Here is a 13,313-nt window from a genome sequence, read left to right as displayed (position 1 = left end):
CATTGTCCTTTTAATTTATTTACATATCCTGTGCAAACTGAATTTCTGACACATGTTTCACAATAAAAAAAAAAATCACAGAAAAGGGAAACAGAATCTCTCTAGTACCCCCACCCTCCAGTTTGACCGTGTTTTTCTTGTATTCCACGTGATCATTTTCTGTTCCTTTGATTGGCATGTTCTTGAACCATACCGAAGCGTCCCTTGGCAAGGCCTGTAACCTTCCTATTCTCCAAACTTCTTGCAAATCTTTTGCTTGAATCCTTCAGAAAATGGTGGTGTTAACTGAATCAGAAGAGGAGCAGAACTCTCAAGGTACTAAATCAGAGTTTCAGCTCGAAATCTAATGATATTTTAAGCGTTTATGGTTGAATAGAGCTTTGCTATTTGTGAAGGGGTGTTCGTTGATCGGGCATCCTCCTGCACTTTTGCATTCCATGAATGGAAATCTCGGTCACCGATCGCCCTCAATTCATTCATATTTACTTAGCAGTATAATAAGAGTAAGGTTTTGGAACCAAGACAAAATATTCGCCAGCATCTTAATTTGGGACGTGTTATTTTAAGGTTGTAGCTTTCAATACATGGTTGTTTATTTCACCCAGCTAGCTCTGGATCATTCCCGCCGTTTTACTGTTAAATATTTGTGGTTATGCTAAACCTGGGACGGTGGTTAGTCGTTGAAACTTAGATTTAAGAAAATTGTTGTTTTAATAAAATATAATTAGTTTCCAGCTGCAGTTCAAAATACTGTAATTGCTTTCCACCATCGAATGGTAATTTTATCTTAAAGTGTGGTCAATTTCATTATAATATGTTTTGTAGTAGGCGTATTTTGATCAGACTTTGAACTGCAAGCAACGTGCTAAGTAATTGAGAATTGTCTCCACAAATCATGGCTGTAAAAATCTGGGTTTTCACTTGCACATATATCCACGGAAATTGAATAAAATAACAATCATTTGATTCACAATTAGCTTACTAAATATTAATGTATGGATCTCGATCATGAGGTGAATTTGCTCAAAACGTATTGGTGGTAAATATAATTTTCAGTGGTTTATTTGATATTTCTTAATTATTATGATTTCACCTTTCCAGTGCATCAAATGTGTACATAGACCATTTTTAAGCATGAAAACAATGTATGTCTAATATTGTGTGACTATCATATTAAAATTTATTATTCAAATCCAAGAATTTTCAGTTAGCTGTAAATTTCCTGGTTACAGATCTAAATAATATCATTTGAAAGGGAACTACCCCTATGATTACTTCGTGTTAATTCTCATCAGTTTGATTCTTGTAATACCTAACTGGAATCCAAGATACATTTGTAACTTATTTTTTAATATTTTGTCTTGTAAATAATAAATTTTAAATGGAATTTCTCCTGGGGGAATAATTATAATGTTATTTCATTAGATACATGTGGAAAGTGAAAATTGTAAACAATGGAAAAACATAATAACAGATAGCAAGACTAACTTCAAAATAATGAAATTCAGCATCTGAAAACTATTATTAGCAGTAATGACAGAGGAAGTGTGTTAATCTTTATGAAAACTGTAGATCAAAAATAAAAGCAAGCCAGGGTAAAATGAATCAAAAAGAGCCACAAGATCTTGTAACACAATTCTAGTGATACCTGTTATGGCCTATAACTAACAAGAAAGAAGAAAAAATACAGTGGAATCACAATTTATGGAACCTCCTGATAACTTGAACCAACAGTTGTTTCCCCTACATAAATTTGTATATTTGCCACACTTGGTCAATAGTAGTTAGTAGTTATGGCCATAACCCTAAGTGGGCATAGGGCCGGACACACTTAGTCAATACTGCAGGTTTTTCACTGATTTCTTGAACCCACAATTTCTCAAACCAATTTTTGTTTCCCCCTGGAAGTACAAGAAAACCTGTATTATTTAATTGTTTGAAGCTGATATGTTGTTTTTCTTGTTTCTATAGCAGTACAGACTGTGTTAAAGTCGCTTGATGATCCACAGACAGCTGGCCTCATCCTTGAAGAACAGGCAAATGCTTTGAAAAGCATTCTGGGAGATGCTTCTGTTTTGAAACTTGTCAGGGTAAGTTTTTAGGTTTGGTGTTCAGGAAATTGTCTTGGTTGGCTGAATGCTGTTTTTATAACTAATAATTTTATAAACACTCACAATATAATGATGATGGTCATGATGACGACAACTTTTATAAGCAAAAGTTTGTATAAATTAGGACAATAGGCCTTATTCGTATTCTCGGTATTGGACTGGAACTAGCTTTCAATGGAGGCTCATGCGAGGGAATATCATTAAAAACAGCTTTTTGTCATTTGCATTTAAAAAGATTACCCACATTAGCCTCCATTGCAAGCTAGTTCCAGTCCAATACCAAGAATACGAATAAGGCCTATTAAATTCTGCAGCTATTTGACAGCTATAATAATATTATTATGTGGAACACTTATTTCCCTGTTTTTTCCTTCATGAATGACTTTGATATCTTCTCTTTTAATTTATTAGGCACATGATAGACTTGAGGAAGGTCGCAAGCAAGTGGAGACGTCAGATACTGCTCGACTTGCAAGGGAGGTGAGATCTGCATTCACTAATGAACAAAAGATAATGCTGTGCCAGGAATTCTCAATCATTGCAGCTATCCTTCAACTTACATGTACTCTTGAAAAACTACTCATGCTCCAGTAAATTTTTGACCAACTAGTAAACCTTAGTTATCTGAGCAAGTCAGTATCAAGTGTCAAAGAGTGTTATAAACTTCAGCAATTAACTTTTTGATATCATTCTGCCTGAAACAACATTTAATGGTTGAATGGGTGGTTATTTCTTTAGAGTGTTTAACCTGGGAAATAATGGTTGTCATGTTTTCCTGTATTTCAGGTTAATGTTGACATTGAGAATGATGTTGCAAGGGATGACAGTGCAGCTGAGTTGTCAGGCCTCTTGCAGGATCCACATTTCAGGGTATGAAATGTTCTTTTTACTTTCGTACTGGACTCAGTGGTTTCTATTAAAAAATGCAGCTTATTGTTTTTTCTCATTTCTAATTACAACCGCACCTTTTACCTGCAATTTTTTTGAAACTGTAACAAGGCGTTCTCTGCTAAAATTTGTTTAAAAAAAATTATCAGCTTTCAACAGCCAGTCTGCTGTCTCCGACCCTAACCCTATGTGATGAAATGGACCTAAATTGTGACTAATCTGTGAGAACACCTATTAAAAGAAACCATAACTAACAATGAATCAACAATATTTTTTAAGAGAAGTGTTAAGTCCAGATATGTAGCTATAACACCAACACATATGTTGGTGTTCAATTTTCCATTTGATTCAATTGTTATTATTATTATTATTATTATTATTATTATTATTATTATTATTATTATTATTATTATTATTATTATTATTATTATTATTGGTGTTTTCCTCTGTTCTGGTGTATGCTAATATAATTATGATAATGAATATAAAACAAAGGAAAAATACCAGATTGTACCAAGGGTAAATTGAACCACAACATACACATGTACATGTATTTAGGCAATTATTAGAGACTTGTGGACAAAACTGTTAAAGTGATGATAAATCTCATGTCTTATTACTTATCAGGCATTATTAGAAGTCCATGATGCTGTTGCCTTTAAGACATATGCCTCGCCACCTGCTTCTCCTGGCCTCGGCAATGACACTGGGGTATTTAATGGTGTCACTGGTCAGCCAATCAGAATGGTGGGGCTGCATAAACAACCCAACAAACCACTGGTAAGTCATTCAACTAGTGATCATACAAAATTCTCTTCTACTGCTTACAGTATTTTTTTTAGGAGCTTGTGATCTTGTACAGAATTTTTCTGGTTGTTTCTGCACTAAAATTATGTTTATGTTCCTAATTTGTGACACTGTTCAATTTTTTTTTTTATTTTAGGGAATGACGTTGGTTGTAGAGAAAGGAGAACTTCTTGTTGCTAGAATCATTCATGGAGGAATGATTGATAGACAAGGTATCAATACATGTAGACAGGTTCTTTCTGCAGGGGAGTAAATCTTGTGTGCTTAAAGTTACAAAAAGTTGACAATTCAATGCCTTTGGTTAACTACACAGTAGTAAAATTGACTAGCCTGGTGTTACATTGTAATTTTGACAAAATACCGTAATACATACCTGCCAACTCTCCACATTTTCCCAGGAGTCTCCAAGTTTTTCATCAAATCTCCCGGTCTGGTTTTTGGAGAGTATTCATACATTGTCTTAAATGATATTCTTACAAAGCAAATATCTCTAGACGTCTCCAGATTTTTGTACTCTGGGGCTTGGCAGGTATGCGAATGTACAGGTATTTAATTTATGCTTGGTTTTTGTCTAAAAACTGACTAATTAAAGCAAAACTTCTTGTGTTGATTAAGGTCTTCTTCATGTTGGTGATAAAATAAAAGAAGTGAATGGGAGAGACATGAGTGGAAATCCAAAAGAACTTCAAGATTTACTGGTAAGACTTGCATTTTCACAAAAGATAATAATTGTTAAAATAAAAGGCCCACAATGTCATGTAAAGGAAAGTTCATGTTGAACACATGACATTTACACCTAATCAGAGCTGTCATTAAGTTTTTAAGCAACCATTGCACTGAACTTATCACCCGTAGCATTTCGCCCTGTTGACATCAATCTCTGTTGACATCAATTGACATCTTCATCCATAACATTGGGTGAACTCAGCCGTAACAGGTCAAAAAAAAAAAAGAAAAAAAAAAAAACCGGGAAAATCTGGAGAGTTGGCAGGAGGGTTGAGGGGCTATGGCCCTTAATGACAGCGCTGCCTAACAGAAGAATTTGATTTGTTTTCATTTTCATTTCAGCGCGAGTCCACTGGTAAGATCTTCCTGAAAATTGTCCCTAGCAATCTGGAGGCACCTGCTTTGAGCCAGGTAACTTACACTGTACATGTTCACTGTTTAAATTATCTTAGTTAATTCATGTCTATGGAGCACCCCCCTTACGATCATGACTAAAAACACCCACAAGTACTACAAGTAATGAACAGGTAACATACGAGTATCACATGGAACATATGGGCACATATGAATACCTAGGAGTGCCAGATGAACAGGCTTGGGTAATACATACAGTATAATTAAAATTACGGCTGTGACTAAAAGTGGGACGGGGACTTGGGGACAGGAATGTGGGGACGTGCAAACAAACAGACCAAGTTTTCTGCATTGAATGTGTAAAATATAATTTCCATGTCCCTGTCCCCATTTCCCCACGTCCCTGAGTCCCAGCCCACATGTACCACGTCCCATCAAAATCTTCCAGAAAACAAATGTAATAACTGATTAGCTAACGAAGATAAAATACAAGGCTGATCACATGATGTGGGAGTATAATTTTATTTAAGTTCCAGTATTTCAGAAGGCACGGCCTTCCTTCTTCAAGGTCTTACATTTCTTGTAAGACCCTGAAGATGGAATGGCTGTGCCTTGTAATGAGCCCAAAGGACATCTGTGTAGAAGGCTAGCTACTTTCATCTTATATTAAGGAAAAAAAAAAATAGTTTGTGAGTTTTGGTTATTTTTTTACCAATTGTCTCGTTGTAATATTTGTAAAGCAACATAAAAAGGAAAGCTTTGCTTTCATTGGCCCTACAATCCTTTTCCCTCTCACCCTTTCCACTTTGACCTTTTATTGATAAATTTCGCTGCATGCTATAGTGCCAGGCCAGGGGATATTATTTACTGTTATTTATTAACTGTATGCTTACGTTACATGAAAATAATTTTGTTGATAAAATAAAGAAGAAACTCAATGCACCTGTATGTTTGGCCTATGTTACCCATATCAATCGTAATTTTGAACATTCCATTATAATTTTTAACGGTTGGTATGATATCTTAAGATTTTTTCACCAACCTAATAAAATGTAGATGTGGATGATATGATTGTTATATGTTGTACTTTTGTGATGTTTTAGTCATAATTCCTCCTTATTTGTTTACATTGCTGTTTAGGTATTTGTACGTGCTCATTTTCACTACAACCCAGATAAGGACAACATGATCCCATGTAAAGATGCTGGCCTGTCCTTTAAGAATGGTGATGTGCTGCAGATTGTTGAACAAGATGATCCTAATTGGTGGCAAGTAAGTATTCTTAAGTTGCTATCTCTAAACTGATAACCAGTCATGTTGGGTGAAAGGTTTAAAGAGTAATTCCCATGTTGATCAGTACTTACAGTACTTTACGGTTGTGTTGTTTGTTTGAACAGAATTCTACATGTGTTACAAATGTTAAAAGATGCATATTTTAAACTCCAGCATTTATAATTGTCAATTTTTATTTCAGGCCAAGAGAACTGATGGCTCAGATGAAGCGGGAATTATCCCAAGTGAAATCTTTGAGGAGAGGTAATAAGTTTGTCTTATGTTTCTGTGTTGTTAGATAGTCAAAATGCACTTGAAGGCCTTCTTTTTAACCAAGGAAAGGTGACTGTTAAACCAGTCATGTGGAACGTTAGGGCTTAGTAGTCTGCTGAAAAGTGGTAAACAATAAATTGTGTTTACATTTACCTGTATCTATGTTGACTTTTAGGAGAAGATCATTTGTTAAGAAAGACAGACCTGGTAGCGGATTTTGTAAGTTGCCGTAAAAAGGTTTTTTTTTAAGATTATTATTATTGCAAACAAGATATTAAGCAGAAGGAAGTTTCTTTGAATTTCACTATTGGTATACATGTATTTATGGTGATATTGTAAGTGCTAAGGGAGACAAGTAAATTCTCCATTGTGATACAAATAGGTTTCTTTCGGTGTTGTGAGAATTTAAAGTTACTTTATATCCAATTCCTAAGCTGTTAGCATCAGAATGTCTTCCACCCTTCCAACATCAGCACATTTCAAATCAAAGTACAATGTATAAATACCTGTAGTATGTCTTGTACATGTAGGTTACAGTTGGACCACTGTAGGTTGATTAGATTAAAGTAAGTTAACTGCTTAATCAGATGGCTAAAAAAGTAACGATTGTTCCTTGATTTGCAGTGTGTGGTGGCAAAAAGAAGCAAAAGATTATGTACAAGTCAGCAAAAAATGCTGGTATGTGTACAAGCTATTACTGATGATAACAATGATCAATTAACTTAAAATACCATTTGACCTTATTACTTAGACACTTTTGTTATTGGTTGTACTTTGGTGACTGTTTGCATGGTTGTTATCTATCACTAAGATCTACTCTAACTAAAAATATTATATTTTATGTTAAACTTTTCCTTTTCTCTATAAGACTTTGACAGACATGAAATGACCATTTACGAAGAAGTTGCTAAGATGCCACCTTTTCATCGCAAGACACTGGTGCTTGTTGGTAAGTGGAAAAAAAAACAGAAAGGACAAAAAATATTGAAATGCTGTAGGTGGACCTTCTCTTTGACACCCATTGTGTGAGCCAAGTTTTTAATATGGTTACCACCTCCTTCCAGAAATTGAAATCTAAGGAATACTTTCTGACAGGAACATGAAAAAATCTAATTTGTTATTTTGTGTGTTTTTTCCAGGTGCCCAAGGTGTAGGTAGAAGGACATTAAAGAATAGAATGATCCTGACAGACCGGTCCAGATTTGGTACCACCATTCCCCGTAAGTACCAAAAATACTAAACATCTGGTACTCGTTGGTTAGAGCGCCCAACCGGTATCTGGGAGGCCATGGGTTCGATTCCCGTCGGGGACTCAGATTTTTCTTTGTCCCACGCTCGTGTCATGTTGAATAATTTCCTCACTACATCTGGTACTGTTTCACACTTTCAACTGTGACATCTGAAATATCTTTCATTTCAACTTTTTTTTAAATCAAACAAAAAAACTAATTATTATGTGGAGCACATGACATGCACGGCTATGTCTGAAGGTGGAAAAAATCTTGACTGGAATATATCTGACATCTTTGATTTGAAAAGACGATTTTTCCACACAGATACCTCTCGTCAACCAAGAGAAGGTGAAGAAAATGGCAAAGGTTACAACTTTGCAAGTCGTGAAGAAATAGAGGCAGACATCAGAGCTGGAAAGTATCTTGAACATGGCGACTATGAAGGTAATCTGTACGGCACCAAGGTCGACAGTATTCGTGAAGTCATGCGTTCAGGAAAGATGTGCCTGTTGGATGTTAACCCTACGGTAAGATTAGAGTAATGAAGCTTTTTTTTAGGATGTTCGGTAACATCTTTTTAGAAGCTTTGAGATATAACCTAAAATTTTACACTTGTAGAATTTGTCATGCATGGCTCAGACAATTTTGTTTTTATCATCATGATGTATAAAAAAAAAAAAAAACAACATCTCTATACTTAAGCACTGATCAAGGAAAGGGCAACTTGTTATAATTTTATAGTAAGATTTTAAGAGCTTGCATGTGTTACTAGGACAGAAAGAGTTCAGCCCAGGTTATAATAATGAAATACCAAATTACTGACCAAAACTCAGATTCTCCCAAATTTACCCATGGTTTTTATAGATGATGTGCGAGTTTGTATGCTGATCTAGGATTATTTATTTGGTTGGTTTACAGGCATTGAAGATTCTCAAGACTCCAGAATTTATGCCTTATGTTGTATTTATTGCCTCACCACCAATTGAAACACTCATGGAGATTCACAAGCGCGCCACTTCAGAGGGAACTATCACCAAGAAACAAACTGTAAGTACAAAACCCTGGGCATAAACACTGGGGGGGGGGAACTCCCCTACAAAAGGGGCAGGGATGCTCACCAGAAATTTTGAAAAGGAAAAAAACCTTAAAGAGACCAATCTGGGCGTACCTCAAGCTTTTTCACCCCGATACCAAATATTGAAAATAGAATTTATATTTGCTTTTTCTTCTGTACAACCCCAACTGAGACCTTGGTGGTGGTAAAAAAAAATATTGGCATCTTGCCCAGAACACTCTCAGTGAGACCAAAAATCCGAAGTTCACACCCCCCTAAACAAGACAACAAGCATTCATGCCCCTTTTATGTGGGAGTCCCCCCCAGGAATAAACATCATGTTTTTTATCTCTGAGATTCAGTGCAATGATAAAGGTATTTGTTATGTCAAAACTAATGATGTGCTAATATAAACAAATAACAAAAAGAGCATACAAAGAAGGTTTTTATCACAATATAATACAATGACCAAGTGATCATGAGCAGTAAGTTTCTTATGAAAACACACAGAAACTGATCATGGAAGCTGAATGAAAATCACCAACTGAAAGTCAATTTTTTTTTATTTAGGATGAAGATCTACAGAGGACAGTGGAGGAATCAGAGAAGCTGTACAACACTTATGCACATTATTTTGATAAGGTTATTGTGAATGAAAACCTGGATGATGCCTTGAAGGAGCTGAAGCACTCCATTGAGGCTCTTAGCACTGAGCCACAATGGGTCCCAGTTAGCTGGGTGTACTAGTTTTTACGCAGTCAAGAAGAGTTTTGTATCTGAAGGAATTCTCAATATCGTAAAATGAGCATTATAAATTAAAAGACAAGGTATTCAAAGCTGGAATATTTTTACTCAAGACTGCATGTAGTGTATTACATATTGCTTTGAGTCATTTAAACCTAATGATTTTCTCCCAGTCTTCACATTATTTTAAATTGTTTTCATTATCCTTTTCCTGCAGTTTAGTATTTCTTGTGGCAGATTTTAAAACTTTACTCATTCAAACCTGAATCATCTTCATCAACTTCAAGTCATTAAATTTAATACCTCATCAGAATGACAACAAAATTATAGCAAGATAGTGCTATTTTTATTTTTTACAAGTTAACACCACATTTGTTTCCAAGAATTAAGTAAGCCTGCAGGACTGTACATGTTAGAGGCCAACTGCTAAGTGACGTGATGTGCTGTAAAATCCTGGCTGTCAGTCCCCTCGGTTTAAGCCACCCTACTTACGGGCCTATTAATCTTCTAGCAAAAATACCCCCCTCCCCCTTCCATTGGATATAACTCCAGAGAAATCTTTCAAAGTGGTATAAGCACGGGGCTGTAATCAAGGTTTACGTATCCTTCTGTTGTAAACATAACCATCTTGGTGTGCCTGTGAGTGTTAATGCAATTTTCTGTTTAGCTTCTCAGAATAAGAAAGCCTTTAATGAGGTATAATTATAATAATAATAATAAGTAGGTCTCAGATCTCCCCAGCTGAATAATTCAGTCACAAGGCCAAATATTTTTAAAACTTTCTTTATTAGTATTGGTTTGTGAAATAATTTTCATGACAATTTTACTGTCATACTTAATAAGCAAGGTGCCTTAATGTAACCTGGTCTTTGCAGCCATTATTTGTGTCATCGTACAAATGTTTATTCAAGGTGCGGCAACTTGTGTAACGACTGAAATGGAGACTTGAGTCATCATTGTTATCATACAAAATACCGGTAACAGAAGATGTTAGTAATTGTGATGAATTAGTATACTGTAGTGCTGTAGAATTTTTTATTAGACACATGTATTAATAAAACAAATGAAACAAAGGACTTGACATTTTGTGACTATTTTACAACAACATAAACAGGTTCTAGAGTGTAAATATGGCCTTTCTTTATTGCAGTTTTCAAAAACATGTGAACTCTGAAGTTCAAAACCCAACTAGCAATTACGATTTTTGCTACCGACAATCATTATGGCGAAAACCAACGAACCTTCAAAAAAAAGAACAGAAAAAACAAGATGAATTGAATCTACCAATCACAACTGACAAACGTGACCTTTTGACCTGGTTGAAGTGAACTTCTCTTACCCAAGAGGTCTGCTAAGATGATTGACCGCAGCAAAACACGTAAACCGTCAGCTGAGGTTTGAATTTCAGAGTTTGCATGTTTTTGAAATCCGCAATAAGGCCCGGTTCACACTAGCGACATAAGGACATGGACATCACGACATAAAGAAAAGATCAGTTCTTTACTAATGCCGTTATGCTTATAAATGTCATTATGTTCCAGCCATGTCTGAGGTGTTTTTTGCATTTGTGTGACCTTGCCATTATGTAGCTAGTGTGAACCAGGCCTAACTCGAGTACGTTGTCGTTTGAAAATAGAAGTAAACCACAAGAAGTACTTTAATTAATTTAATGTGTGTCATGACAACACTTGTTACAATCCAGGACTAATTGAGCAAGTGTGACTAAAATAAGAACTACAGTTCTCTGCCCTTCTGACCAAATGATGCCAAAGTTATGCTAGTGTTAAAAAAAAAATACTAAGTGGTGCTACAAGTAAAACACTGGCCTCTCACCCCCCAACCCCTTTCCCCCAACACACACCCCTTCACCGTAGGGGTAAAAAAACGTGGGCATGGCTGTGAAGCATATGTAATGAACAATCAAATGTCATCATGGCTAAAAAAAAAATAGAACAAAATAATGAAAATATACATACTTTTACATATGTGAAATCCTGTGTTTGGCCCAGTAAAATTGCTACATACATACAAAGCTTCACAAATAATTAGTTTCCAAAATATGGTAGCTTTAAAGTTCATGAGGTCCATTTGTTTGTACGCTCATCCTCCTTGATTATAAACCAGTTTGGAGAAGACTCGTCAGTCTTCAGCCAGTTAAAATCATTGACTAGAGACCAGTTATTTTCTGAAGGATCAAGACCCGCTGACTTAAAGTCACTTTGCAGATTTTCATATTCCCAATTAAATGGTGCAAAACCAACATTGGAACAATCTTCTACAATGGCCCTGCTCGTCACATGAAGGTAAAACTTGCTGTTAGTAGTGCTATGAACTCGTAGCTGATGGCATGGAAAAACAAAATTACAATTTAGACAGTCTTCAATGAATACAGCTCCAGACACTGGTCCACATAGCACAGTACAGCCATTCAGTTTATTCATGAGTAGGGCTGATGGTGCTCCATGAACTATGACCTTGCAGTTCTGAAGATCTCTTAGTGTGATGTCCTGACTCTTGACCTGTGATGGAGCCATGGTGAGTGTTTGGTTGGTAACTCCTTGGAAACCAAGGCTAGCGACAACAGACTTTTTCTCTGTTGCTGCAGAGGCATCTTCCTTGTCCTTAATTTCTTGATTGGTTTGCCCCTCCTAACAAACAGACAAAGTCATACCATGTAAATCAGCTCTTAAAAGGTTTTAGAAGGAAAGCCAACTTCTTAAATATGAATACATGATGCCCCTCCCCTGTTTATATTAACGCCCTCCAACTTCTCAGATGGTAAGACAAATAAGAAGTAATAAACTGTATTAAGCATATAAAGGCCACTTGTCTGAGACACGTTTGTAGACTCTACTGCCATTGTGTGGTTCCAGAAAATATCCATACTCCCCCCACAGAAGGGACTAGAAATTCCAGGGAGGAGGGGCGGTCACAAAGACCCAAACTTTAGCAATGTATGAAGCTATATTGGAATTTCCAGAGGGGTGGGGGCGGGGGTGGGGGGGGGGTTATAGGGCATCCCTTCCGTGGAGGGTATGGATATTTTCTGGAACCACACATTAACAGAAAACAATGACCATTTATCTTCCCACAGCCTGCTATCCTTTGGTCAGCATCAGGAACTCTGAGCATGTACAGAGTAGGCATATTTGATCATCAGCCAATCAGATTTAAGCATAACACTTACAATTTTTTGTTGTTGTTAAAGAAAAGGACTATGGCCTCTGGGACAAAAATGAATAGCACCTTATATAAACCCCCCCCCCCCCCCCCCCCCCCCCCCCCCAAAAAAAAAAAATCATTCTAATCGCACCTCCTTCGCCGACGCCACTTTTTTCCTGGCTTTAAAAGCAAACTTCTTCTTTGGAATGTACTCTTCTCGTTTCTCGTTGATTTCTTGTTGTAATGCTTTTAAGCTGTCCTGTGAAACCTGGATTTCACGAGAAGGTAAAAACATTGCAGAATCTGCCAAAAATTTCTGAAGTTTCTGGCATTTGTCAGACAAGGAATCGAAGAATTCCGCGGCCTTCATTTTATTTCCAGGTTCAACCAGAGTTGCCCTTTTACTTAGCTGCTCTTCTATTTCTCCCTTCTCCTTAGCGAAAGTAGCTGTGATGTATTCTATTGTTTCTGTAGGCTGTTCATTGCTTTCCTTGTCAGCTTTACGTCTTTCAATGGCTGCTAGCCGCTCTTCGTTTCGTCGTTCAAGTCGCTCCCTCACATCCGCCATTTTTTATTTTGGGGAAGACCCGGATGCTAAGCTAGAAGGCCAGGTCGCTATTTCGTTAAAAGCTCTCCCGCATGGTAGCCATCTTGGCGGAAAATGATTTAGTCGAAAAATTAAACGTTTTT

At 36.5% G+C, this 13,313-nt stretch overlaps 2 protein-coding genes across 3 annotated transcripts; one reads left to right on the top strand and one right to left on the bottom strand.

Annotated features, from left to right (window-relative positions):
- The first annotated feature begins 183 nt into the window (after positions 1 to 183).
- LOC144629862 (protein PALS2-like) lies at positions 184 to 10,537 on the top strand. 2 transcript variants are annotated; one of them, XM_078488100.1, is made up of 17 exons: positions 184 to 315; positions 1,975 to 2,090; positions 2,523 to 2,591; positions 2,898 to 2,981; positions 3,627 to 3,779; positions 3,943 to 4,018; positions 4,422 to 4,504; positions 4,875 to 4,943; positions 6,027 to 6,158; positions 6,361 to 6,422; positions 6,607 to 6,650; positions 7,056 to 7,109; positions 7,300 to 7,380; positions 7,571 to 7,651; positions 7,988 to 8,190; positions 8,582 to 8,710; positions 9,288 to 10,537. In XM_078488100.1, exons 1-17 carry the CDS (start codon positions 273 to 275, stop codon positions 9,462 to 9,464), a joined length of 1,656 nt encoding a protein of 551 aa, XP_078344226.1. In that variant the 5' UTR covers positions 184 to 272; the 3' UTR covers positions 9,465 to 10,537. The 2 variants fall into 2 exon arrangements, with proteins under 2 accessions (XP_078344226.1, XP_078344225.1); XM_078488099.1 differs by having other exon boundaries at positions 1,972 to 2,090.
- A 31-nt stretch (positions 10,538 to 10,568) lies between these two features.
- On the bottom strand, positions 10,569 to 13,281 carry LOC144629864 (tubulin-specific chaperone C-like). Its single transcript, XM_078488102.1, has 2 exons — positions 12,775 to 13,281; positions 10,569 to 12,109 (listed from the first exon to the last, which is right to left on the bottom strand). The coding sequence occupies exons 1-2, from the start codon at positions 13,189 to 13,191 to the stop codon at positions 11,537 to 11,539; spliced, it is 990 nt and encodes a 329-aa protein (XP_078344228.1). The 5' UTR covers positions 13,192 to 13,281; the 3' UTR covers positions 10,569 to 11,536.
- Between the last annotated feature and the right edge of the window lie 32 nt (positions 13,282 to 13,313).

Source organism: Oculina patagonica, chromosome 11 (assembly GCF_052425735.1).
Source record: "Oculina patagonica isolate OP01 chromosome 11, crgOcupat, whole genome shotgun sequence".
NCBI lineage: Eukaryota > Metazoa > Cnidaria > Anthozoa > Scleractinia > Oculinidae > Oculina > Oculina patagonica.
This window is presented reverse-complemented; position numbering and strand designations above follow the sequence as displayed.